The sequence below is a fragment of the Asparagus officinalis genome, chromosome 6, assembly GCF_001876935.1.
Source record: "Asparagus officinalis chromosome 6, Aspof.V1, whole genome shotgun sequence".
Taxonomy (NCBI): Eukaryota; Viridiplantae; Streptophyta; class Magnoliopsida; order Asparagales; family Asparagaceae; genus Asparagus; species Asparagus officinalis.
Window position 1 is genome coordinate 18,794,665 of NC_033799.1, and position 27,684 is coordinate 18,822,348.

Below are 27,684 nucleotides of genomic sequence, written 5' to 3' on the forward strand. Positions count from 1 at the left end.
AAAATAGCCGTTTTTTTACCGTTTTTGAGGGCAAAACGGTCAAAGGGCCAATCTGACCGTTGTTACCGGGCGCCGCTGAGGCAACCCGGACCCGGGCCCAGGCCAGCGGGTTAAATGGACAGCCCTAGATTTATCAATCAAAGGCCAGTATCCATCCTTATCCCCCATACTTTTGCTCATGAGGAGATCTTGACCTTTGATTGATAAATCAAAGGCCAAGATGCCATTAAGAGATATTAGCAACCTCCTCATTAATAGAGGATCCCAATCACATGTTTAGCTGCATAGATCTTGCCGTGTCAGACTCAGCCTCTTAATTCTTGATCAAAGGAAGTTATATTACTCACAATAATTAAAATTATGGAGGATATCTTGAAGTCACGCAACAAATAGCGTGTGAAAAAGAAGTCTGCAACATAAATCAAATGGCGCATAATTTAAGAGATAATATGTTAATCAAATCGTCATTTATTTTTTTTATAACCTTCTGTTGATTAATTGTGATGTGTTATCACGAAGAACATGTTATATCCGAGCACGCAATCTTCAAAGTTTTTTTAATCCGGATGTATCTGTGGGTCGTCACATCCAATAATGTATGAGATTACATACACCCTTATTTTCTATTAAACAAGAAAGTTCTACAGCCTAATAATATGTGAAATAATTCAATACAATAACTACACAACTTATACCATCTCCGTACCATATTGTACACGTTCATTGATTAAAACGAGGCATTCTTGAGTTAACGACATAGAATCTTCTTGCAACCTTGTGAACAATGGAATACTAGGTGATAAGGTGATTGACTAACTAATATAAACTAATAGAATAAATTTTCAAAATAGCCTCAAAACAATTTTTTTTTAAAAATCGACCCCTTTTAGTTTTTATTACAAAAATCGATTTACTTTTTGGTCACGTCAGCACCTTGACCAGAAAGTGGGTCGATTTTTTTTGAACGTGTTCCTAATTAGTTGGGGTTTGGCAACCCCGACTATTTTGGACGCCGTTGATAATTTGCCAGGTAAATTAGTCGGGGTTCGAAACCCCGACTAATTAGCACATGTTTAAATTTGTCGGGGTTGAGAATCCCGACCATTTATTCTCAAGGTCTGATAATTTATTCCACGGTACACTAAGATCGCCACTTTACATTTACATTCCATTACAAAAGATGAGATAATTGGAAGGAACAAAATTCAAATTGAAGGTACCTGGAAGTTCCCAAGGGTCCCACTTGTAGACATCAACATCGCTGATCATCCGGAGCTTGAGCCGACGACCGCAGATCCTGCACTTAAGATAATAAAGAACCAACTCCTCATCAGTGGGATGAAATCTGAACCCTAGGGGCCACCAATTTGGGTCTCCTCCGCTATTGAGCACGTGGACCCCCTCCTCCTCTGGTGCCGTCATCAGGCTCTGTTCATGGGGCCCACCGCACTCGGGCGCTGCACCCATCTATGTCTCTCTCCTCCTAATCTCTTTCCTGCCCTGCAATCGAGATCCGAGGTGAGAAATTCGAGAGGAGACGAAAGGGTAAAGGAAAAAAAAAAGATTTTGGTTCATGCGGAAAATTTGTTATAGTCTAACCTAATATTGACACACGGAATAAACGGTCGGGGTTGGGAATAAATGATCGCAAACCTTTTAAGAATAAATGGTCGGGGTTCCCAACCCCGACAAATTTAAATATGTGCTAAATTAGTCGGGGTTTTGAACCCCGACTAATTTAGTTGGCAAATTGCCAACAACGTCCAAAATAGTCGGGGTTACCAACCCCGACTAATTAGGATTGAGTTTAAAAAAAAATGACCCACTTTCTGGCCACGGTGCTGACGTGACCATAAAGTGGGTCGATTTCTGTAATAAAAATTAAATGAAGTTGATTTTTTTTTAAAAAAAGTTTGGTTTTTGGCTATTTTAAAAATTTATTCTAAACTAATAAATTGGAATAATTATCTCAAATAATTGAAACAATTATCTCAAATAATTGAAACAATTATCTCAAATAATTGAAATTGCACTTAGATCCCCGACTCATATATCTTGTGACCGTTATTCTTGATTGGAGGAATAATCTAAAACTACTCATAACAATTTGCGGACCTATAAGCAATTTAAATGATTTTAGAAATTAATATTGAAACAACTTAAGAACTAGCGGACCAGAGAGCCAACTCAGCGATTAGGGAGACTAATTTAAATTAATGGTGGTTAAGGACTAATATTTAAAAAAAAAATCTTAAAAAAATTGAATCAAACAACTACAGTAGTTGTACGCAACTGATACTTGCATCCTAATTACAATTGCAACAAAGTAAAAAGTGAAATGACGAAATCTCAATAAAAGCAGCCCAAGCCCATCCCAAAAGCCCATCTAACTTCAACAGGCAAGAAAGCAGAAGCTACTGTTGAGGGTGGCGGACATGGCGTCCACTGGCTAGGTTGGACCTAGTTCGACCAAATTCATAGGGGCAAATCCGTCATTTTCAAGCTAAGCAGTCAAAAATGATCTCTGCCTCGTATCTCGCCCCAAACTGAGCGTACTTTCCCCCCCTTTTTTTCTCACAATTACTTTTTACTTTTTACCTACCCCACTGTCCGAACCCAAACGCCACATTTTCCTAAATTTTTATTTCGTTTTATTAAATCATTTTTTGAGCTCGAAATCAAAAACTTTACCATTGCCGTCGTTTTTAGCTTCATCAAGAAGATAGATAGAGAGGCAGCGAGAGAGAAAATTTAGATAGAGAGAGGCGAACTTTTCGAATCTTCGATCGAAGATCTTGAAGACTCGAAGATCGACTTCGTTTCTTCTCTGATCTGATGAGAGATGGTAAGACTTTGATCGTTTCTGAGGTTTTTCTGCTTAAATTTGTCGTTTTGTTTGCGGATTGGAGGAAGTTGAGTAGGTGATTTGAGTTTGGTTAGGGGAAATGATCGAGTTTGCAGAGATTAGTTGTAATTGGTTACTTGGATGCTGAGATTTTGATTCTAGAGATGTCTAATCTGCAGTTAGGGCTTAAAAGTTTTAGCATTTTTTAGCATTTTGTGATGGGGATATTAATTTTTTTTAGATCACCGTATTTATGGGGGATTTTTTTTTGTATTCAGGAAAGTGTTGTTTGCTTGTGAATTGTGGAGCTTGATTACGTGTTCGAGTTTTGATTAGTTTGGGGAAATGATGAGCTAGAAGACACTGGCTGTAATTGATTATTTGGATACTGATATTTTAATTTTAGTAAAGATGCGAGTTTGAACACAGGGTTATGGATAAAGCTGGTGTTATGGCTTGAAATTTTTTAGTATTTTTAGTTCTTGAATTTTGTGGTAATTTTTTTGGGATGTCCACTCATTTAGGGGAGATATATTTTGGGGGGAAAGATCACTGTATTTTGTGGGAATTTTTCCATGTATTTGCAGGAAAATGGTTTTCTGATAGTCATTGTGGTCATGAAATTCCCAAGTTGGGTATTGTCTAGTGAAGATTATAAGTTTCCAGTTCAAGAGCAGGTTATGGTTTGGAAAAAATAAGGAAAATTTTCAGGAGGCTATTTTGGAGCATGGATTTTGTTACAACTTACAATAGCGAGAAATGATACAAGAAGCACAATTTTAGTATGAAACTTGTAAATAGATTATTTAGAAGTTAAGCGACTCTAGCTGGCATCTGGATCATGATGGGATATCTGATTTGGTTCTCAAGAGTCTAGAAGGCAATAAGTGGATAGGTTAATGGTTTTAGGAATGTGCTGCTAATATAAACTATTTTTGCATTTTTACTCTTATCATGACTTAAACCGTAGCTTATATTCCTTGAAATACAGACAACGATTCCGCTGATGAAAGCACCACTAAGCCATCAATTTCACACGATCTATGTTACAGAAGCATCAAAGGAGCTATATGTAGGACTCCTGCATTGGTGTACGAAAATAATAAATAAGATATATTATCTTCCACCTAAGAATTATCTCCGATGCAGTTAGGAAGCCTGTATATTTCATATTTTACTCTATGATAACGTAGGCTCCACGAAGTTTTAAAAGTTGTATTAGGAGCTAATGTTTACGTTAAAACATAGAATTACAGTCGTCACCCATCACTACAACTTTGAAACTTTAGTGTAGTAACAGGATCCTTTGACAAGGTATCAAAATAATCTTTAAAGTGAATTAAAAAAAGAAATGATATTGCTGAATGAGTCCAGGCTTTAGCTCATAAAAAGGGCGCTTAACTTGTAGGGACATGTTAGACTACAAAATTATAACCCACAACCCTCGATACAACTTCAAAGGTTTAGTGTAGTGGTAGTGTCCTGTGTCCTTTGATGGTTTATACACTTTAAGAAGAAAAGTAAAAGAAACAATTTTTCGCAGAACCTGAAGAAACACAAACTGTAAGTACTTGTACAGAAAGTGGAGTCTTATGGGTCCTGACCCATGTGAGCCACAAGCTTGAGCCATAAACCATCCTAGCTGAAACAGTTTGGACTAGGATACTGACCCATGCTCTGATTGACTGAATTGTTTGATCCTAGGGTAGTTCAGATTATTCAGGCTGGACTTAGGGTTTGGAGAGGAGTGCTCTTGGGCAGCCACTCAATCTAGTCTGTTGAAGCAAATTTGTTACAAAAGCTGTCTTAGACATGGGGTAGTCGCATGCTATAAACAGAGGCTAATTCTCCAAATACACAAAATACAATAGTAAATAATATTCAGGGTTCCTCCATATTTAGAGGCTCCAACTTGAGAACAATAGGGTAATCTCTATGCATTATGATTATTGCAGGGAAGATTCCTGTAGTATTTTACATTGTTAAACCTATATTTTCATTAGTGACTTCATGAAGATATCTAAGGTCAAAAGAAAGTTCCGCAACTAATAACTCACTTCCACTATTTTCAGTTTGTTGCCTACCAATTTATATTACTGATCACGAGATATGCTGAGAAAATAAAGTAAGAAGAAGTCACACCACATGTTTATGTGGTTAAGCCCAGCTTACGTCCACACATAAAGGAGCAGCGGAGATCTAATGACAAAATTGTGAGGAATACAACAACGAAGCTTCTCAAGTCATAGTTCTGAGTACACATGAGATCTTTCATGCAAAAAGCATCCTTCTTTCACATAATATGACCCTTACACCAAAATACATGTATGGAATTTTGAAAAATTAAATAAATAGGAGAAGCCTATACTAGAGTGACACACACATAGTTAAAGAATATTGGTACTCTGATATTCTTCTATTGGTCTAATTTCAGATTTCAATTTCAATATAAGATCAATTGTTTGATGTGACAATGATATTCTTCTTTCACATAACTACAAATTTGCTTGGAGTTTCTTACACCAAAATACATGTATGGAGGAAAAAAAAGGATAAGCCTATACTAGAGCGACTCGCACATAGCTAAAGAATATTGGAACTCTGATATTCTTCAGTTTGTCTTATTCCAGATTCTAGTTTCCATATCAAATTAATTGTTTCATGTGATAGTAACACTATGCTTTTACAACTACAAATTAGCTTGGAGTTTTTTAACTTCTTTTTTTTTTCACATAATAGTTATTGATAGCTCGTTTCTCTATTCCATCAGCTGTGGATCACTGTTGTGAGTTTTTTGTTTTCTATGTTACCATTTTGTGGGTTCTCTCAGTTTCAGCTGAGGGCATATTATTTCGACCAAATTAGTACTTATCCTGCTCGTTTTCTTTCGCAATCTTAACTTGTTTCACATTTCACGTGCTGACATTAGAGAGCCATAACATTAACCCAGGACAGAAGAATTTATTGTTTAGAAACATTTTACAAGAAGTTAACAATTGAAACCTTACTTATTCATCAACTTCTCTTTTCCATGGAACCACTGATCTTAAATTAAGAGACAGTGTTATCCAATCCAATTAGGGTCTGATCTCTGAACTCGTTTCATAGAGAATGACCCAAGCTCCCAGAGATCTATGCATGTCATCATTCATCAAAGTCAAAACCCAATTGGTCTCATGGGATACGATAAAATAAGAGATCAGTTCTATTACCATTCATAAGAGTCAGATAATATCATTTCTCTATATTGTATTGACCATTTTTGGTTTTGCAGGCAGCTCCAGTCAATATTGTTGTAGGTTCTCATGTGTGGGTTGAAGACCCTGATTTGGCTTGGATAGATGGGGAGGTTTCAGGGATCAATGGCCATGAAATCCATGTGCGTACAACGCATGGAAAGTCGGTATGTGTTTTCCTTTCGCAAGTTGTTCTAAATTTTATTCAAGTTCTTCAATCTATTATGCGTAGCTGTAGGCATACACGCTTCTTGGACGTAGTCCTGCTGTTTTATTATAGTTTCAGTCTATTATACATGTTTGTGCAGAGAGTCTCTTGTGGCCTTAAATTGATAAAATTGCATAAAGCTATTTGGATGACTTGCATGGCCGAGTCGGGTAACTTCTCCTTTTGAAAAAAAAATCTGGATTTTGCAAAATCCTTGTTGCCAAGGTGCCAAATCACAGATGGCAGGTTCATTGGTGGCCGTGTGCATAGAGTGAATGACAGTGGACATAGCGCGAGATATGAATGTTGAATCTGAGTTAGACATAATACTGGATACTATATGATATATGTGTGTATATCTGTGCTTATGTTTGTGCGTTAAAATGGATTTTACTCAAGGTTTTCTCACTAAATTTAATTTTTCTATTTTTTAAATTCAAGGTAGTTAGAAACATATAAAAATTGGATCCTAACATATGAAAATTAGACAAAACATACAAAAAGTGGGTAGATTTATACAAAAAGTAGATAAGAATTTATGAAAAGTAGATGGAACAATGCGAAAGGTAGGCAGAAACAAGTCTAAGGTAGACAGAAACATGTGAATGGTGTAGAGAAACATAAAAACTAGAAAAACATAAGAAAACATATGAAAGGTAGATAAAAACATATAAATGATAAGAAAAAAACACATAAAAGTAGATATAAACATATGCAAGGTAGACAAAGATGTACGCAAGGTTGATACAAACATATGAAAGATAAATAGAAATAAATGAAAAATGGACAAACTATATGAAGATTGGTAGAAACATACGAGAAGTATATAGAAACATATGAAAGGTGGATACGTTCGTATAAAATTGATGAAATAAATAAAAAAATAGAGAGAATATTGGGCGGGGTGTGGTGGGAAGAGTGGTGCACGGAAGAGAGAAAAAGAGACAACAAATAAATAAGAATGGTATTGTGTTTATAAAGATAAAAGTATGTAAAAGGGGTGGAGGAAAGTTTTAAAGAAGGAAATTTTTTTTAACCGTTGACTAGTAAACTTGGGAGATGTCACATATTTGAAAATATCCTAGAGGATGGAACCATTCTCCCTCTATTTTTGTTAACCTGGTGTATGTTTCTGAAGTAGAGACATTTTCTTTCTTTCTAATCAGTATTATGATGCAATCATAACAATCCCCAACCCCAAATTGTACAGTCCTTGAATAAAGAAATAAGTCATTTTTCCATCCATAGTACTTGTTGTTCCACTTCCCTCAATTTTTGTAAGCATAGCTACTTAGACATGGCTTTTCACTTTTATTAGTTTTTCTAGTCAAACTGTCCTAACTTTGCTTGTTGACTTGTTAAATCATTAATGAACTCTTTGTCACCTTACATATACGTAAATGTGTAAACTGTATGTATATTATAACATAATAAATATTTTGGGATATTGGTTATGAGTTACCACCTCATTAGCAAAATGAGCTACTGAAATATATGAGCTTTGAGGTCCACCTGCTTCGATGTGACAAGTAGAGTGGACCTCAGCACTAGCATATCACTTAGTAGCTCATTTAGCAAAATGTGCTGGCACCTCATATCTCTTGGTTTCCCATATGGATATCTGTGTCCGTGCATGCATGCGTGCATGTGTGTGAGAAAACAATAGAAGAAACCTACCAGTCTAATCTATGGACCGTCAGGTAATCTATGACAATTTTGGATTTATTGTGATCTAAAGCATGTAAGAGCTAAGCTTATCATGTTTGGTCCTCGATCCATGTAGTGCTCCTAGCTTTCTGAGCTGGAATTTTTCATATGAAAAAAAGAAGACAGTAGCATATTTGAATATTGGGGATACTTGTTGTCAATATTTTAATAACTTTCTTTACCTACTCTTGTGTGAAGGTCGTTGCCAATATATCAAGAGTATTCCCCAAGGACACAGAATCTCCACCTGGAGGAGTGGATGATATGACGAAACTGTCATATCTGCATGAACCGGGTGTTTTACAAAACCTGGCCACTAGATATGAACTTAATGAGATCTATGTAAGATTCTTGGAGTCTGGTACTTTATTCTCGTGAATTCAGGTTCAGCTATTGCAGCAGAAATTTTAAGCAACATTTTCTTGGGTGCATTTCAGACATACACTGGTAACATATTGATTGCAATAAATCCCTTTCAAAGATTGCCTCATCTTTATGATACCCACATGATGGAACAGTACAAGGGAGCAGCATTTGGTGAGCTAAGCCCTCATGTCTTTGCTGTGGCTGATGTGGCCTACAGGTAATTTTCAATTTAAAATTTTTGGCAGCTTGCACTTATTGCAAGTTTATGATACATGATTTCTTCTAAGAAATTAGGGCGATGATAAATGAAGGGAAGAGCAATTCCATTTTGGTTAGCGGAGAAAGTGGTGCTGGTAAGACAGAAACAACAAAGATGCTTATGAGGTATCTTGCCCACTTAGGTGGACGCTCTGGAATAGAAGGAAGGACCGTCGAACAACAAGTTCTCGAAGTAAGTGGACACTTACTGCCTTTTGGAGTTGCCAGATATGCAAGAGCCATAAGTTTTTGGGCTTTTTTTTAAGTTCCTCTTTACTATATTGTGATGACTGAAGCCTTCTAACTAAACCTGTACCTTTGACCATTTTATTACAGTCAAATCCAGTCCTTGAAGCATTTGGAAATGCCAAAACTGTTCGAAATAACAATTCCAGGTATATGTTTCCAGTATGTGATGCTTGTTAATATTTTCATTTTATGCGAAGGGGTAGAAGTCAGATACATCGCATGAAACACATATTTGTTGTGTTATTGTTATTTTTCTACTACAATGTTTTCCATGTTTAATTATTTAATAGTGCATGCATGTTTTCTGTTCATGAAATAACAATGAAGTCGCTTTGGCAAGTTTGTTGAGATTCAATTTGATAAGAGTGGAAGGATATCTGGCGCTGCTATAAGGACTTACTTGCTTGAAAGGTCTCGTGTCTGTCAAATTAATAGTCCAGAAAGAAATTACCATTGCTTCTACCTTCTATGTGCAGCTCCATCTGAGGTATTTATGCAATGATTTGGTTGCTCTTCTGATCTAATCTTGCTTGTGTGTCCATTGCATGACTAACGACTTTACCTGAATTGTCTTGACTGACAGGAAATTGAGAAATATCAATTGGGGAATCCCAAATCATTTCATTATCTCAACCAGTCTGATTGTTATGAGCTGGACGGGGTTAATGATGCTCATGAGTATCTAGCTACCCGAAGAGCCATGGATATAGTTGGGATTAGTGAGCAAGAACAGGTTGAAGATTTGTTTTCATAGCAAATTATACTTGTGAAAAACCTGGTTTTCTCTGTAATAATATTGCAGAATATGTTATTTACAGGAAGGAATATTCAGGGTTGTAGCTGCAATTCTTCACATTGGGAATATTGATTTTGCGAAGGGGGAGGAGATAGATTCATCTGTTATCAAGGATGAGAAGTCAAGGTTCCATCTTGAGATGGCGGCCAAACTTCTCATGTATGTTCTGGTTTTTGTAAATTCTTAGCATGCATCCCATCTTCTTTATCGATATTTCTTCTCAACTAGGAAGTTGCCAAACGTGTTTAATCATATTCTTTGTGGCAGGTGTGATGCCCAGGGCTTAGAGGATGCACTCATTAAGCGAGTGATGGTGACACCAGAAGAAGTCATTACAAGAACTCTTGATCCTGGTTCTGCCATTGTCAGCAGAGATGGTTTAGCAAAAACAATCTATTCACGCCTCTTTGACTGGTAAGGATCATGCATTATCCTTCACTTGCATTTGTATTCATTTCCATTTGATGGTTGCTATGATGAACAGTGTAGAGCTAATAATCATTGACTTATTCTAACTTTGTAGGTTGGTTGACAAGATCAATATATCTATAGGGCAGGATCCAAACTCTAAATCTTTAATTGGAGTTCTTGATATTTATGGGTTTGAAAGTTTTAAGTGCAACAGGTAATCTGTTTAAATGTTGAGAAAATTCTGTTATTTCAAATTGGTAGGCCTCAGTGACTTCAATTTTATCTTTTCCTAATATAACACTATTTTACTGGGGCAGTTTTGAACAGTTCTGTATCAATTTTACAAATGAGAAGTTGCAACAACATTTCAACCAGGTTCACTTTTTCTGCCAGAAGTTTTCGCCTTATTGCTTGTGGTCCCGGTTATATTTGACATTGACTCGATAGTTTGTCCTGCCAGCATGTCTTCAAAATGGAGCAAGAGGAGTACACTAAGGAGGAAATCAACTGGAGTTACATAGAATTTGTTGATAACCAAGATGTTCTGGACTTGATTGAAAAGGTGAGTGTATGCTACATCTTATTAATATGATATTAGTTACGTCTTGAACATTCCTTAGGAAAATTCGAATTAGAATAATCAATTGTTTAAAGCATTTATACAAAAATTGCTGATTTTTGATGTTGCATTCAAACATAGGGGGTTGCATTACAAACAGCTCGATTTTTTTAGTTGAGCACTCTTAACCTATTAGAAAAAGCATGCAATTTATTGACAAGTCTATTTGCCAAATAAGACATCCTTTAGAAAGGTCTACTTATTATTGTATAAATGGTACGTGTTTCCATTCGAGAAGTACCGTGAATTGAATTATTTCATTTTCTGGGGCTTTTACTGGTGTAACTATTCTGAAAGGATCTATTTATTATTCAAAATTTATGAATAGTAGAAGTTTCTATATCTGGATCATCAATTAGATCAACTTTTTAATAAAATATATAATAATTTTTCTCATCCAATACGTACTTTCAAATAAAAAATATATTATAGATGACATGTAGGGTATAATAATTCATTGTGATAAGTGGTGGATCCAGAAATTTTTTTCTTGGCTGGCTGACTATAAGTATCTATTTACCTAAAAGTAAAAATATAATATTATAAAACTAATATTAACTGATTAGTATGCACTCGGTGTTTTCTTAGTTTCTATTGTAGTAATTTTGAACTTTTATTGTGTTTGGACTCATTTGACTTGATTGTTGGGAATCTAAATGGGGTTTTGCTTTCCAATGGGCTAATTCAATTTGCTAGTAATTAGTGTTTTAATATAGGTTGGGGTGCAACCTTTAAAATTCATAAGGGGCAAGATTGAGAAGATTGAGACCTTTATAAAGTCTAAATGCAATTTATAAAATGTTAGGGGTGCAACCGAGTTGTGATATTCTCAATTTTGGGAGATATACCATGTTGTGATATTGATTTGTTATCTATTTACCCTGACTCTTCTTGGAACTTATCTTGTGGACTAAAATTATCACTTTTGAGCTATGTTGCAAAGGGTACTTCTATCATGAAGCCATACATGTACCTAACACGTGCTCAACGCCGACACTCCTTGGATTTCTTTGACACTTCTCAAATATATACATACATTTACCCACTTGCATAGTACTTTTTTAATTTAAAACACTCATAAGACATTTTGGGTGTATATCCTACACTTTCGCACCCACTTCCTCAAACTCGTTGAACATGGGTTGGGTTCGTTTCAGCCCATATCCAAACCTCATATGATGTGAATAGAAAAACAATATGATCATATATAAAATTGCTAATATACGCACGCTCACACGCACACACAGCCGTGTTTCCGTACCCTATCTTTTATAAATTTACCGTATCCTTTACCCATATTCATACCTGTATCCGCACCCGTACACATGCCCTATCTTTTACAAATTTTCTATTTGATTCGGAGCTCACTTTTAAGATTATATGAAGAAATCAATGAAAAGAATTCTTATTTAGTTTGATGATTTACATCCTAATATATAGGCTAGGGTTGCTGGTATACACCCACATAAAAAGGAAACTAGAATCCCTATAAATCAGGAATTCCACCAAAATAGGAAAACAGGAAAATACCAAATCTAATTAAGGAAAACAGAAAACTAAAATATAGAAACAGAAATTTATCCTAAGGAACCAAATAACTTCCTAGCTAAATACATAAAGGTCGACTACTTTCTACACCCCCCCTCAAGCTGGGTTGTATATGTTATACAGACTAAGCTTGGAGTTCAATTCATCAAAGTTGATCCTTGGTAGTGCTTTGGTAAGAATGCCCGCAATCTGAAGTCTTGTTGAAACATAGCTTAGCTGCACGATACCGTTGTTGACCTTCTCTGAGATGAAGTGTCGATCAATCTCGATGTGTTTTGTTCTGTCATGATGCACAAGATTTTTGGCTATGCTAATAGCTGTCTGACTGTCACTAAACATCTTGACTGTGTCCTTTGTCTCAATCTTAAGTTCCCTTAATAGCCTTTGATGCCACATTCCTTCACATATTCCTAGTGCAAGAGCACGATATTTTGATTCTGCACTACTTTGAGAGACAACAACTTGCTTTTTGCTTCTCTAAGTGACGAGATTTCCCCAGACGTATGAGCAATAACCAGTAGTTGACCTCCTATCAGTTAATTTTGCTACCCAACTAGCATCTGTGTATTTTTCAACTTCACGGTTTCCAGATCTTTTGAAGAGCAAACATGTCCAGGAGTCATCTTCAGATATCTCAAAATTTTGTTCACTGCTTTCAAATGATCCTCTCTTGGATTATTCATGTGCTGGCTCACTACATTGACTGAGTAGGCAATATCAGGTTGTGTTGTGATAGGTAGATTAGTTTGCCCACAAGTCTCTGATATCTTCCTTTGTCAACTGGTCTACTTTCTTCATTTCTGTTTGGCTTTTTGTTGGGATCCATGGGTGTGTCAGCAGGTTTACACCCAAGAAAGCCAGTTTCGCTAAACAAGTCTAGGATGTACTTTCTCTGGGATATTACAATTCCCTCCTTAGACCGAGCCACCTCCATTCCTAGAAAGTATCGGAGAGTCCGAAGATCCTTGAGCTCAAATTCCACTGCAAGCATTTTTTTAGTCTAATAATTTCCTTTGAATCATCACTTGTTAAGATGATATCGTCTACATATACTATGAGAATAGCTACCTTGCCTCTAGAATTGGATTTAACAAACAGTGTATGAGCAACTTGACACTGATGGTATCCATTTGCAATTACAGTCTTAGCAAACCTGTCAAACCAAGCACGAGGAGATTGTTTCAAGCCGTATAGGGATTTCTTCAACTTATAAACCAACTTGCTATTTGAACTATTTTCTAGGCCCGGAGGTATAGTCATGTAGACTTCTTCTTCAAGGTCCCCATTCAAGAAGACATTTTTAACATTAAGTTGATATAGAGGCCAATTTTGATTCACTGCAAGAGAGAGTAGAACTCAAACAATATTGAGCTTGGCAATGGGTGCAAAAGTTTCCTGGTAGTCTATCCCATATGACCGCGTGAAGCCCTTTGCTACCAGTCTGACTTTGAATCTTTTGACACTTCCATCTGATTTGTACTTGACCGTGAATATCCACCTGCAACCTACAGGATTTTTCCCATGAGGTAATTCTATAAGGGTCCATGTGTCATTACTTTCTAGAGCACGAATTTCTTCCTCAGCCGCCTATTTCCATGCTGGAATCTTTAGACCCTCTCGGATAGAGTTAGGAACTTGCACACTATCAAGGTTGGAAACAAAAGCCTATAAGATGATAGCAATTTCCCATAAGCTACATATCTTTCGATTGGATAATCAGTGCATCCTCGGACACCTTTACTGTGGGCAATTGGCTGATTAGAGTCATCAACCAGTGGCACATGAGAGTCATAAGATAAGAGATTCATGCCATTGTGATTATCGGATGCAGGAAGACTTGGTTCTGGTTCTTGACAGTCACGGATCTGCATGGTGTCCTCTATATGCTCGGTTGGTCTTCTCCTTCTGATATAGACACGAAGTTCATGATCATTAGTGTCAAGTTGAGGTGGAGTTGGAACAGTTTCAGTAGGGATAATTTTAGTAGCAGAGTTTGGCTCTTCAAGAGGAGTCAATTGAGTGGAAGTAGGGACAGTTTCAGTAGGGACAATTTCAGTAGCAGAGTTTGGTTCTTCAAGAGGAGTCAGTTGAGTGTAAGTGTTTGGTGCTGTTGAAGGAAAAATGGCCTCATTGTCTTGGAGAAGATCCCAAATCTGATATTCCCTCGAGTTCTCCTCCTGAATTTCGGATTTCAGAAAGTAAGATTGATTTTCTTCAAAAAAAAAAACGACAGAGGATCATGGTGCTTGTCCGGAACTGGAGACGTGACCAAGCATTTTCTGCAGTGCCTCAATTTGCTCCTTAGTGAATGGACTGAATTCTGCATTGTTGTCTATTGCGGTAGCAGTATTTGCACGATTCTCTGTCATATCGTCCACTAGATGACTTTCAATCTGTAGGTTTTTCGTATATTTTCCAACATGTCTCTTTCACATGACCAGGTTTCTTACATTGATCGCACCATGGTCGTCCTTTCCTGGGTTTATTATTCTGAGAGGAATTGTGAGTGTACAAGGCTGACCCTTCGATAGCAGGTGTGATGTGGTTGTCTGTCATCATCAGTTTCTTTCTGCTCTCCTCTCTACGGACTTCTGCAAAGGCCTCCCGAATAGTTGGAAGAGGTTTGATCCCCATGATTCTTCCCCTGACTTCGTCGAGTTCTTTATTGAGGCCAAGGAGAAATTTGATGGTTCTTTTCTGTTCAACAATCTTCCTATACAAGGCAGAGTCATCAGGACATTTCCAAGAATAGATCTCGTACATATCCAATTGCAACCAACAACGTGTGAGAGTGTTGAAATATTGAGTAACACTCAATTCTCCTTGTCGTAGATCATATAATCTGGTCTCAATCTCAAATAACTCTGAGGAATTCTCAGTGCTGGAATATGTTTCACGTGCAACCTCCCATATCTCCTTGGCTGTCCTATAGAGCAGAAAGTTTTTTCCAATCTCCGTAGTCATGGGATTTATTAGCCATGACATAACCAAATGATCATCAGTTTTCCAGGCCCGATATTTAGGATCTATCGTTTCTGGAGCAGAGATTTCTCCTGTGAGGTAGTCCATCCTTCCCTCTGCCGCAGATGTACATAAAAATGGACTGTGACTATTGAAGAAAATTATGGCAATGAAGTTTATGATTTGTGACAAGATGAGAAGAAGTATCGGGGATGATAGGGGCTGAAGAATTAGGCTCGGATCTAGAAGTGACTTCCGAGGAAGAAGATTGTGAGGCCATGCCGTATTTTGTCATGATGAGAGTACGGCAAGGGAAAAAAGTGTTTGGAACAGATTAGGGTTCAGGGTTCGGCTCAAATACCATGAAGAAATCAATGAAAAGAATTTTTATTTAGTTTGATCGTTTACATCCTAATATATAGGCTAGGGTTGCTGGTATACACGTCGACATAAAAAGGAAACTACAATCCCTATAAATCAGGAATTCTACCAAAATAGGAAAACAGGAAACTACCAAATATAATTAAGGAAAACAGAAAACTAAAATATAGAAATGGAAATCTATTCTAAGGAACCAAATAACTTCCTAGCTAAATACATAAGGGTCGACTACTTTCTACATTATATTGCACATTTTTCGATTGCATGCCCCCTGCAGCTCATCTAGTAGCTTCAGTAAGTCATGCCACATTTCTTGTTATATATGGAGTTAAATAAGATTCAACTCACCAGCTTTCAACTGGAATTAATGTTATGTTGGAGCCTTCAGACGTATACAGTAAAGCTGTCTTATCTGACATTTTGTTGTAAAATATATACTAAATGTTATAAAGACCCAGGCATCTCGTAAATTCTTCACTTGTCCTGTTATCCTTGCACGGGAGAGTTTTATTTCTACGTAGTTATTCCACGTATATGAACTTATATTTGCCTATTGTGCAATGTTAATATATATCACTGATATAAGCATGAATTCTCTTTGCAGAAACCCGGTGGTATTATTGCACTGCTTGATGAAGCTTGGTATGTGAGCCCTCCCTCCCTCCCCTTCCCCCCTCTCCCTCCTCCTCCCCTTCCCCCTCCCCACTTCTCTGTGCGCGTGCACGCATGCATGAGTGTGTGTGCGTGTACTTACGTGCATGGGGGTGGTGGGTGCGTGTGTGCGTGGCAGCTAGAACTGTCTTCCTTATGGACCTTAGCTGTTTGCAACGATAGATTTATTTATATTAAATGTTTTAATCATTAAATATAGATAAGTATGATTTCACTTTGTTGTTGGTGCTTATACATATTTGTAAGGATGATTCTTGCAGCATGTTTCCTAAGTCAACACACGAGACATTTGCTCAGAAGTTATATCAAACATTTACAAAAAGCAAGAGGTTTATCAAGCCAAAGCTTTCTCGTACCAATTTCACTATTTCTCATTATGCAGGCGAGGTAAGAATTTGTTTGTTCAACAAGTCATCTTGCATGAGTAATTTTCGTAATTCTAGTACAACTCTTATCTCTGCTATAGGTAACGTATCAAGCTGATCACTTCTTAGACAAAAACAAAGATTATGTGGTTGCTGAACATCAGGATTTATTGAATGCTTCCAAATGTTCTTTTGTGGCGGGTCTATTTCCACCACTTCCTGTGGAGACGTCCAAGTCTTCTAAATTTTCTTCGATTGGATCACGTTTTAAGGTTAAAACTTATCTTTTTATTTTTAGTTAAGAGTTGCTTTTGGTATTATTTATTTGATTTTGGAGTAAATTTGTTTGAAAGATTTTTGAACCTTATGTTCTTGAACTGACATCAAGGTATATTTCCATATTGTCATGCATGTAAGGCTTCTTGACAAAGTAGTTCTTTGTTTCACATTGATCCAATAATATAACATAACCAAAAGGAGCCAAACTCCAATAGATAGATATTGCTAATCCCTTACATAATGCATCATTATGTAAAAATCACGTGAATATAGTCATGCACACGTTATATACTATTGAAATCAGTTCCTACACTTCTACATATAGTCTATATATCTAAAGTCCCCATCCCTAAAACAAATGGTAGCTCGTAGTCATTGACTCATCGACAATATATCTCCTTGTGGGTTGTAGAAACGTAGTAGTAACATTGTGAATGTGGATTTATCTCGGATCAAACTAAAAATGGCAAACACGAAAAAAATATTGTTGTGCTTTCCCAACTATACTAATTGTTGCTGTCATTTTTCATATATGGTGCATGAACATGGATACTACAAGCTTACCAACGTACATAGAAAGTACAAAATAACAGATGTATCATGTTCAATATGTGTCTGACACACTTTTTCAACACATCTCACGTGACGCATTTTCATGTTTGAAATGCCCACGCTACCTACCTTTTCGACACCAATCACTCTGTATAATGAAGGTGCAGAAAAAAATAACCTTGATTAAGTGTTGGATGATAAAGAGTCACACAACCTTGATAAGTATATCCATAGTTACTCAATACTAATTCTTATGTTAATAGTGTGAAATACCAATCCTTTGTTTGCATGAAAAGGCATCTCTAAGGAAAACTTGGTAGCCTGTAGTTGAACTTTAAACAATAAGATACCTTTATCAATCAAATATAGTATAGGGCCCTTATCTTCAAGAATGCAAAACAGTAGAACAATGATTCTTTCTGGGATCAGGGAATACAAGAAAACAATGCATTCGATGAAGACCTGACATACTGGTCTGCAGCAGCCTGCCAAACATGATTATGTAAAGAGGCCAATCACAGGGGTAACTGTGTGCATTAGGTTAAGATTCATTGTAGTTTATATTGAGTAATCATACAAGATATGAGTGTAAATGCGTAGTTCATTCACAATGATGAGTTTGTTAATGCAAAAACTTGATTCAATCTTATGACATCCTCTTTACTGATGTTCCGGTGGCTGTCTCAAAAGCATCTATATTTCTGATACGTGATAACAGATTACCTTTAAATCTAAGAATACATTCGCCAAGGTATGCAATTATTCTGAGATTATCTTGGTGAGACATTTTTCCACTGATTTGATTTACAGAAAGCTAGCAATACGAAAATGTAAATTTCCAGCATTTTCCCCGTACTACTTCTGTTCCCTTTTGAGCTAATTAATTACTTTCTGGATGGTAAATAACGTTCTATGAACAATCATTTGCAGAAACTTCTAATTAGGTAAAAGCTATCAAGCAGTCGGAAGTTATTGCCCTTTACAACATTCTACAAAACTTTTCTGGATCTTGTCAAGCACTCTACCGTATATATGTGTCACTGTTTGGTGTTATGTTTGCACTTTAGCATCCCACTAAGTAATGCTTTGCATTCTGTGCTTAATAAACAATTTCCAACCTAAAATTTTTTCTGGATGACATACGACATTCTGTATAAAATGGCTGTAGTTTTCATGATGGTATTTAGATTAATCAGCTGAGCATGGGTAGCTAATCTTGCTTGAAATATTGATTACCAACCTTTGGATGACAGCTACAACTTCAATCGCTGATGGAAACCTTAAACTCTACGGAGCCTCATTATATCAGATGTGTGAAGCCAAACAATGTCCTTAAACCTGCTATATTCGAGAATGCTAATATTATTCAACAGCTACGATGTGGTGTAAGTATCTAATTTTAAAATGCCATCATAGTCTACTTGCTCGAATTCTACTGTTTGACGTTTCTTGTCATCCTTAGGGTGTCCTTGAAGCAATTAGGATCAGCTGTGCTGGATATCCAACTAGAAGGACATTCTATGAATTTGTTAATCGCTTTGGTGTCCTTGCCCCAGAGTTTTTGGAAGGAAAGTAAGTTCTGTTATTCTTCACTTGTACTTTACTCATTTCGTTGCAATTAAGCAACACCTTACAGCTTTTATCTGGGCGTATATGCATAGCTTGGATGACAAGGTCACTTGCCAAAAGATTCTAGATAAAATGAAGCTACAAGGTTATCAGGTAAATTCCAACCTTCTATAATGTATAACTTCATTTATCCTTTACAAGGAACCAATAATATATAAATGACTACATGAACATGAAAAAACAAAGTGTGGAATTTGTCCCTTACCAAGTGGATAAGGTGTGAGACTCCTACTGAAAACTACATTGCTTCAGGATAACATGTCACTAACAAAAGCAATTGATGTTCTGATAGAAAGTTTAATAATCATGCTTCTTATGCCTACTGCAATAGCATTTTGGTGAATGTTGAAACTTATAGAGGGTTCTCATAACACCAACATGGATGTTTGGCTTTGGCAGATAGGTAAAACCAAGGTATTTCTTAGAGCTGGACAGATGGCAGAACTGGATGCCAAAAGAGCTGAGGTACTGGGAAGAGCAGCGAGAAGCATACAGAGGCAAATTCGGACACACATTGCGCGTAAAGAATTCCTTATGTTACGCAAGGCTGCCATTCATTTGCAATCACATTGGAGAGGTATAAACCTTTATATGGAAACTGCTTTATTTATAAGACGCTTTAACGTTGTAATGCCTTATCTTTCTTACTCTTATTTGCTTTATTTGTTATTTGACGGTCATGTGATAACTAAAGTTACTGTAACCTTATGTTGGGCTCCCTATGTGTCAATCAGAAGCCATTTAACACAATGTACTTCTCATGCCAATCTAAAGATCACATCGCTTCTTTATTTTATTGCTTGTAGGAAAGCTTGCCTGCAAATTATATGAAAACATGAGGCGTGAGGCAGCAGCAATAAAGATTCAGAAGAACTTGCGTCGACACATTTCGAGGAAATCCTATAAAACAGTTCGAGAATCTGCAATCATCTTGCAGACAGGTTTAAGGACAATGAGTTCGCGCAACGAATTTAGGTTCAGAAAGCAAACTAAAGCAGCTATTGCTGTCCAGGTAGTTTTTCTTTATGACACTTTGGAGCAAAAAAATTGCTAGCCAATGTAGATTTTAACTATCTTTTGTTTAGTTGATTTAGTTTTATGATCTGAGATTAATATGAGTTGGTTCATTTTCCAATCCTTTACAGGCTCAATGGCGGTGTCACAGAGATTATTCATACTACAAGAATCTGAAGGATGCATCTTTAACTTATCAGTGTGCTTGGAGACAAAGGATTGCGAGAAGAGAGCTCAGAAAGCTCAAAATGGTTGGTTATTCTATTCATTCTTAATCTGTTCTTTAATATTTCTGTTTTATCTAAATATGAGATATAATTCATGCCACCTAATATCATTATTGGGTTGCTAATATATTTTTCCAAATTGTTTGTAGGCTGCAAGAGAGACCGGGGCTCTTAAAGAAGCAAAAGACAAACTGGAAAAGCGTGTAGAGGAGCTGACATGGCGTTTGCAATTGGAAAAACGATTAAGAGTATGCAATTTAATATTCTTAAATTGTTTTTTTTTGTTTGGTTGCACAAGTGGCAGAAAAAGATTTATGTCATTCAGTTTGATATGTGGTCTTCGATTAACCTAAGTTGACGTGTCACTACAAATTGAACCTTTAAATTTAATCGTGGTTGATTTTGGAAATGCAGAGTGATCTAGAGGAGGCAAAGGCTGCAGAAATTACTAAGCTGCAAGAGACCTTGCATGAGATGCAATTACAAGCGGACGAAACAAAATCCCTGCTTATCAAGGAAAGAGAGATTGCACGGAAGGCCATTGAAGAAGCCCCACCAGTTATCAAGGAAACCCCTGTATTAGTTCAAGATACAGAAAAGATAGATTCCCTGACAGCTGAAGTTGAACACGTAAAGGTGGGATCAAACTTAAGCTAAGCATCTGCTGAGTTTTTATAGAGAGCTATAGTAGTTTCTGATAACACAATATCATTTAACCCTGAACACAGTCTTTTCAGAAAGCTATGTGATTCCTTTTCTCTGCCCAACTCTAAGGTCCATTTACCACAGTTAAGTTGGCATATGACATATCTAATTGACCACTGAAGTCCAAACTTGACTACCGGACCAAATTCAAATAGTAGCTGTGAATGTCTTGATGCTCTCATTGATTCACTGACTGCTGAAGTTTAGTACTTCACGTGCAGGAAAAACTTCATGCAGTGGCTTTACCATGTTCTGGAACCCATATACTAATCTACTCATGAGCAGATGATAACACTGCGGTAGGATGAAAAAGAGTTACAGCACGTCATTGTGGTCAACTGTATGAATTTTCTGCCATTTAGTCCATTAGGTTACAGTGCGTTAAAATTCCTATTGTCAACAGCACCCTCTTTGTTTCAGTCTCCCTAGTCTAAGTAGAACTTTAACTAATCCTATCATGTAAAACTTGCAGTGTTGTTGCATTTATCGGAACCAACTGAAACTTCTCTCTCGAAAAGGAAAAAGAAATGAAACAGAATGTCCATGACACAAATTATACTTAGAGCATTAAATGAATGCTTCAAAAGGATTTAATATGCATCATTGTTCTAAAAATATAATATAGGTTGTATGGCAAATCTCTTCTTCTAAGTGGTGTCTGTTCCCTAGAAATTTGAGTAACCTGCATATGTAAGTGTGTCTATTTGTGTGTGTGTGCACACGTGTGCCTCGGTTGCTCTGTTTTACGAGTAGCCTTGTATGAAGCACATAATGTAAGCCATTCAGGTCCCTTTCATTATTAACTCAGTTCCACTATGAAAAGTGAAAACCTAAGCCTTATTTTAAATTTATTTAGCTCACTTTTAAGCATTGGACCATAGTTTTGGAAGTGTTTTGGTTCAGTATCAACAAAGAGTTTATCTGTTGCTGGATTAAGGCATCTAAACTTTTGCACTGTAAAAACCTTATTAGCAATTTAATGATTTCTTTGACACTTGAAAAGCAATATTGATTGAGGCAAAAGGGATAAGAAAAGGACTAAAATTTGAGAGTACAAGTTTTTGTAATATGTCTGCAAATTTGGGCTGCTAGTTTTGATTCTCATCCATCATTAATATCCATGCAACCTAGTTTCCTTATCTCCCTGCTAAACTGCATCTTATGAGCTGGATTACTGAATAATTTTTTCTTAGCACTTGCACAGTGTTAGTGGCTAAGTCCTCTCTCATGTATATTCACCTAGCGTGATTTTTCTGCAACAGGCTTTACTGGTCTCAGAGAGGCAGTCAGCTGATGATGTGAAAAAAGCATATGCTGAAGCTCAAGATAGAAATGGCGAACTCATGAAGAAACTTGAAGATGCTGAAACCAAAGTTGATCAGCTTCAAGATTCTGTTCAGAGGTTATTTTCTGTTTATGTTTGTGGCGTGAACATTATGCTAAAGCAGTACACTGTAAAAGGGAAACATAACCAACTCCAACATACAGTTTTGCTTAAAATTAAAAACCTGACATGCACAACTTCTTCTCATTTCTTTCTCAATAAACTTGAAGTAAAAGTTGCCCTGATAAACAGGCTTGAAGAGAAGCTCTCCAACCTTGAGTCAGAGAATCAAGTACTTCGTCAACAGGCACTCGCCATTTCACCCACTAGCAGAGCTTTATCTGGGCGCCCAAGAACAACTATTGTTCAGGTTTTTGCTACATCTCTTAGCTTTAACATCAGATGCTTGTAACTTATGCTCTTATATATCCATGCTAAACTTGTTATTTCATGTTAACAGAGAACTCCAGATAATGGGAATCTTTTGCATGGTGAAACAAAACTTGCATTGGTAAGTGTAGATGCATATTCTATAATTGCATATTTGGCATCTTCCTTGAATAATCATTCATAAGCTTATGTTTCCACATATGTTGTAGGATATGACTCCTGCTGCAGTCAATTACAAGGAGCTTGAAAATGAGGAGAAGCCGCAGAAGTCTCTCAATGAGAAGCAACAGGTAGCTGTGGCCTTTTTGACCTAAATAAGAATGTAAAACACTTTGTCTGTAAATGTCATGTTGTTGTCCTTCTTGTCATTATCATCAAAGCCTTTTCCATCTAAATGGAGTCGGCTACGGGGCACAATTCCAGATCAGGAATGTTCCGAGCAAAATCTGACCATGTTTATTGATATCAATCCGCATCACCTTTTCGAGTAGCTGCCAAACCCTTCACTGAAGAAATTATGGACACTAAAGAGATCTACAATAAGACCTTGATGGGCGTGTAAGGGAAGGGAAGCCTTCCTATTATCATGCAGTAAGCTAAGCAATGGAGGAGCAACCCTGAAAAATTGTATACTTCAGAACCTAGACTAGTATAGTCTAGACTAGAAGCACAGGAAAGACAATAAGTTATACAATAGGGAAATCTGGGAAGGGCATGTCTGTCCTGGTTTACCTTCTGTAGCTTTTTGAAGGTTGCACTTACGATCTTAATTTTCCACTCAATTTCTATTTACTGTTAATTTGGTGATACAGGAAAACCAGGACTTGCTGATCAAGTGCATTTCGCAAGACCTTGGCTTCTCGAATGGGAGACCTATTGCGGCTTGTGTCATATACAAATGTCTTCTTCACTGGAGATCATTTGAAGTTGAAAGAACTACTGTTTTTGACCGAATCATTCAAGCAATAGGCTCTGCTATAGAGGTAACTTTTGTCTCCATGTTTGCATTTTAGATAGTGCTACTAGGTATATAATACAAAGAAATTTATTTTATTAGCTTTTTTTGTCTGTTATTGAAACTTGGTATTCTTTCCTTTTCAAGACTCAGGAGAACAATGATGCACTATCTTACTGGTTATCCAATTCGTCCACTTTACTTTTGTTCCTACAACGGACATTGAAAGCAAGTGGCGCAGCTAGCTTGACTCCACAAAGACGAAGACCCTCGTCAGCTTCTTTGTTTGGGAGGATGTCTCAAGTAAAGGATGCAACCATTAATATTTACTTATAGATTGTGCATACCAGTATTCCTTTACGATATCTTCTCTTTTTTTAATCTTCAGGGACTCCGAGGGTCTCCTCAAAGTGCTGGGCTCCCTTTCCTTAATGGTAGGATGCTTAGTGGATTGAATGATTTGCGCCAAGTAGAAGCCAAATATCCAGCTTTGCTCTTTAAGCAACAGTTAACAGCTTTCCTTGAGAAGATTTATGGGATGATAAGAGATAACTTGAAGAAAGAGATATCCCCATTGCTGGGATTGTGTATCCAGGTACTACATTCCGCATGTTCAATAAATCTTAAGTAAAACATTAAAAAAAATTAGCCTTCAATTGTTAAGCAATCTCAGATAATTAATTCTGCAGAATCTATTAAATTAGGTTTTGATTTAAGTTACTTATATATAATTGTGTTTTGGGTGCAGGCACCAAGGACATCCCGTGCAAGTTTGGTCAAAGGATCACGTTCTCAAGCTAATGCCATGGCACAACAGGCTTTGATTGCACACTGGCAAAGCATCGTTAAAAGCCTGAATAACTATTTAGGAATATTGCGAGCCAACTATGTAAGCTTTCTATGAGTTCTTGTTATATTGCAATTAAATAAGAACTTCACTCCTGACACATGATCTTTGCAGGTTCCTCCATTTTTAATCCGGAAGGTGTTTACCCAAATATTTTCCTTCATAAATGTTCAGCTTTTCAACAGGTAGCTCATTTCTAATGCACAATTTCTCCATCTACCAGTATCAAGTTATATTTTCTTAATACCATGACTAATGGTTTCCTTCTCGAATTCTGTAGCCTTCTCTTGCGAAGGGAGTGCTGTTCATTTAGCAATGGGGAATATGTGAAAGCTGGATTGGCTGAGTTGGAAAGATGGTGTTTTGGTGCAACTGAAGAGGTCAGTATTGGTCCTATTGATTCAGTTGGTTTATGAAAAGGAATTTTATCTAAAATACAACTTCTCACAGTATGTAGGTTCAGCCTGGGATGAACTGAAGCATATCAGGCAGGCAGTTGGATTTTTGGTATGTCTATTTTAGGAGCACATAGCTCAAAGCTTCCTTTTATTCTATATCTATGTTGTTGTTCATGTCATTCTGGTCTTCCAGGTGATACATCAGAAGCCAAAGAAGTCATTGAAGGAGATAACCAATGATTTGTGTCCAGTGAGTAACTCTAGCTTCAAAATTCGTGCCATAAGAAAGGAAAAAGGAGACACTAAATGATTTTCTCGGTAAATTTTCATTGTACTCAGGTGCTTAGCATACAACAATTGTACAGAATCAGTACTATGTATTGGGATGATAAATACGGGACACATAGCGTGTCTTCGGAGGTAAATCTTCTTCTATTTGGTGTGCAAAATAAGATAAACTCCATAAAATTGATATTTGATCCAGCTATAATTGTCTAGGTTATTTCAAGCATGAGAACATTGATGACTGAGGACTCAAACAATGCAGTCAGCAGTTCTTTCTTGCTGGATGATGATTCAAGGTAAACTCTTCTTACGAGTCGTCGTGAAGATAATTATCAACAGACTTATTCCTTGCGTTATTATTATCATTATTATTATTATTTTGCAGCATACCATTCTCTGTGGATGATATATCCAAATCAATGGCACAAGTAGATGCATCTGATGTTGATCCACCACCATTAATCCGTGAAAATTCAGGGTTTTCATTCTTGCTACAGCGGTCAGATTAATGATTTTTAAGTGCAATATGACTTGCACGAACTGTGCATATTTGTAAATTATATATCATTATATGCCTACTTATCCAGCAGGCAGCTTGGTATATCAGAATATAGGTCTTGTTTTATTTTCATTTTATTTTGATTTATTGATTGATTTTATTTTTTTAAGAGCAAGGTATTCAAAGCATACAGGTCTCTTTTTGTGGACCTGTAGCTAGTGTGACATGCACGCTGGTTTAGATTGCCTTAGGAGAGGATTCTACAACTGTTTTGAGTATTGTTGCATGTTTGTAATGTAATTGATGATAGTACTGAAGCCACTTTTGGAGGCTTATATATTATTCTTTGTATGTGAAAAGCTATTTGTTTGTAATATATCATTTTTTATGTTGGAAAGTTCCCTCAATCTTCTGAAATTTGCTGCAATTAAAATTTTTGCTTAATATAATTTCTGGATTCTGGATTTTATCTTCAAAATGTACCTTTTGAGTAACTCATAGATGCCTGCAGTAGTATCATCAGAAGTGTAATATTTGCTCTAGTTATCTGGGTGCTAAATTTCCTCCACAGACTTAATGTAGTAGAAAGATCAAAGCTTTATGAGTTTATCATGGCCTCTGTTTTTGTTTTTATTTAAATAAAATAAATACATAAGGGTTTATCTGACGCCAGTCTCACTGCTTCTAATTCTAATGTATTTACTGAAGTTCGTCTACCGAGTCTGAAGCGTGATATCAGCTGAACTCTCGATGTGACTGCGAGTCAACAACTAAAATATTTTGGGATTTTTTTTTTGTAGCAACTTCAAATAATAAATTTATGTTCTTTCTAAACTCTGAGTTTTTTCCCTTTCTTGTTCTTTCTAAACTCAAAATTACCCAACTCCTAACCCTAATATCTTAAGACCACATCCCTCTTCTTCTCGAAGATCAATTGAACCAAACCCTCAATTCTAAACCCATTATAGAATTGGTTTTTGGATAAAATCTACTCTAATTCATGGCGAAATCAAGTTCATCATCTGAATCAGCAATAGGGAAGGATGACTTGCAAGTATAATTTATTATTTTTTAAGTGCCTGTTTCCTCCCTTGTTCTTTTGAGTTCGGAGCTTGCATCTGTTATTTGTGGACAAAGTTGCAGTGGTTTGTTTAGTACAGAACAATTTAACTAGGTGACACAGGACATAAGACTTCGAATTTTTTTTTGGTTAATTTACTTTGTCAACATTTGTGTTTGTCATTGTGTATTGAGAGAATTTATAGGGATATTCAAGCAGAATCATTTATTTGCATGGTGTTCTTTGCTTTAACATGGGTCTCATAATGATGCACAATCAATTTCCCCTTTTTTTTAATCGTTTTAGAGGAGAGTTTGATTTGTTCTCATATGCAAGAACTTTGTAGTAAATTAAGTGAAGCTTAAATCTTGATTGGATTGCATTATTGCAGGGCATATAGAATGTTATTTTTTGTAAATAAATTGCAAGTTTATTATCGACTTAAGATTTAGCATTTATTTGCAATTTTCTTATCGACTGCAAGTTGCAATTGCATACTTAATTATTATTTAAGATTCAGTAATTATTTTTAGGTATGTTTCTAAGTTTCTTTGTGTTCTTGACTCTTAGTTATGCATGTTATTTTTGTGTTTTGCAGTAAGGGTGATTGTGATGTATCTAGAGATATAAGAATATGCACGAGTATACGAGGGTACTGTGAATTTATGGAAAAAATTGTTCCGTGTATGAGGCCCATACATAGGAATGCTTATGGATCTTTTAATTTCAAACACTATATCAGATTTGGAGCGATTCTATCGGACCAAACAACAACTCTCCTACTCATTCAGCACCATGTTTTAGCTACTAGAAAATTCTTTTTCAATGATAGTCAAACAGGAAAAAAACAAGTATATACATTTGATGTGAAATGGGCACAAAAGCAAACTAGATTCAA

General features: G+C 36.5%; 1 protein-coding gene across 1 annotated transcript; it reads left to right on the top strand.

The window, feature by feature from the left end:
* LOC109845263 (myosin-17-like) lies at positions 2,632 to 26,127 on the top strand. The gene is made up of 39 exons (XM_020414497.1): positions 2,632 to 2,845; positions 6,120 to 6,248; positions 8,195 to 8,338; positions 8,434 to 8,579; positions 8,657 to 8,813; positions 8,957 to 9,015; positions 9,197 to 9,356; positions 9,453 to 9,602; positions 9,688 to 9,824; positions 9,933 to 10,079; positions 10,189 to 10,290; positions 10,394 to 10,451; positions 10,537 to 10,638; positions 16,190 to 16,227; positions 16,518 to 16,644; positions 16,724 to 16,894; positions 18,707 to 18,838; positions 18,916 to 19,025; positions 19,115 to 19,175; positions 19,482 to 19,659; positions 19,889 to 20,094; positions 20,228 to 20,347; positions 20,473 to 20,571; positions 20,738 to 20,959; positions 22,291 to 22,430; positions 22,605 to 22,722; positions 22,813 to 22,863; positions 22,952 to 23,032; positions 23,555 to 23,725; positions 23,845 to 24,000; positions 24,086 to 24,292; positions 24,446 to 24,586; positions 24,659 to 24,729; positions 24,825 to 24,924; positions 24,995 to 25,051; positions 25,136 to 25,192; positions 25,282 to 25,362; positions 25,441 to 25,523; positions 25,613 to 26,127. The coding sequence occupies exons 1-39, from the start codon at positions 2,843 to 2,845 to the stop codon at positions 25,734 to 25,736; spliced, it is 4,596 nt and encodes a 1,531-aa protein (XP_020270086.1). The 5' UTR covers positions 2,632 to 2,842; the 3' UTR covers positions 25,737 to 26,127.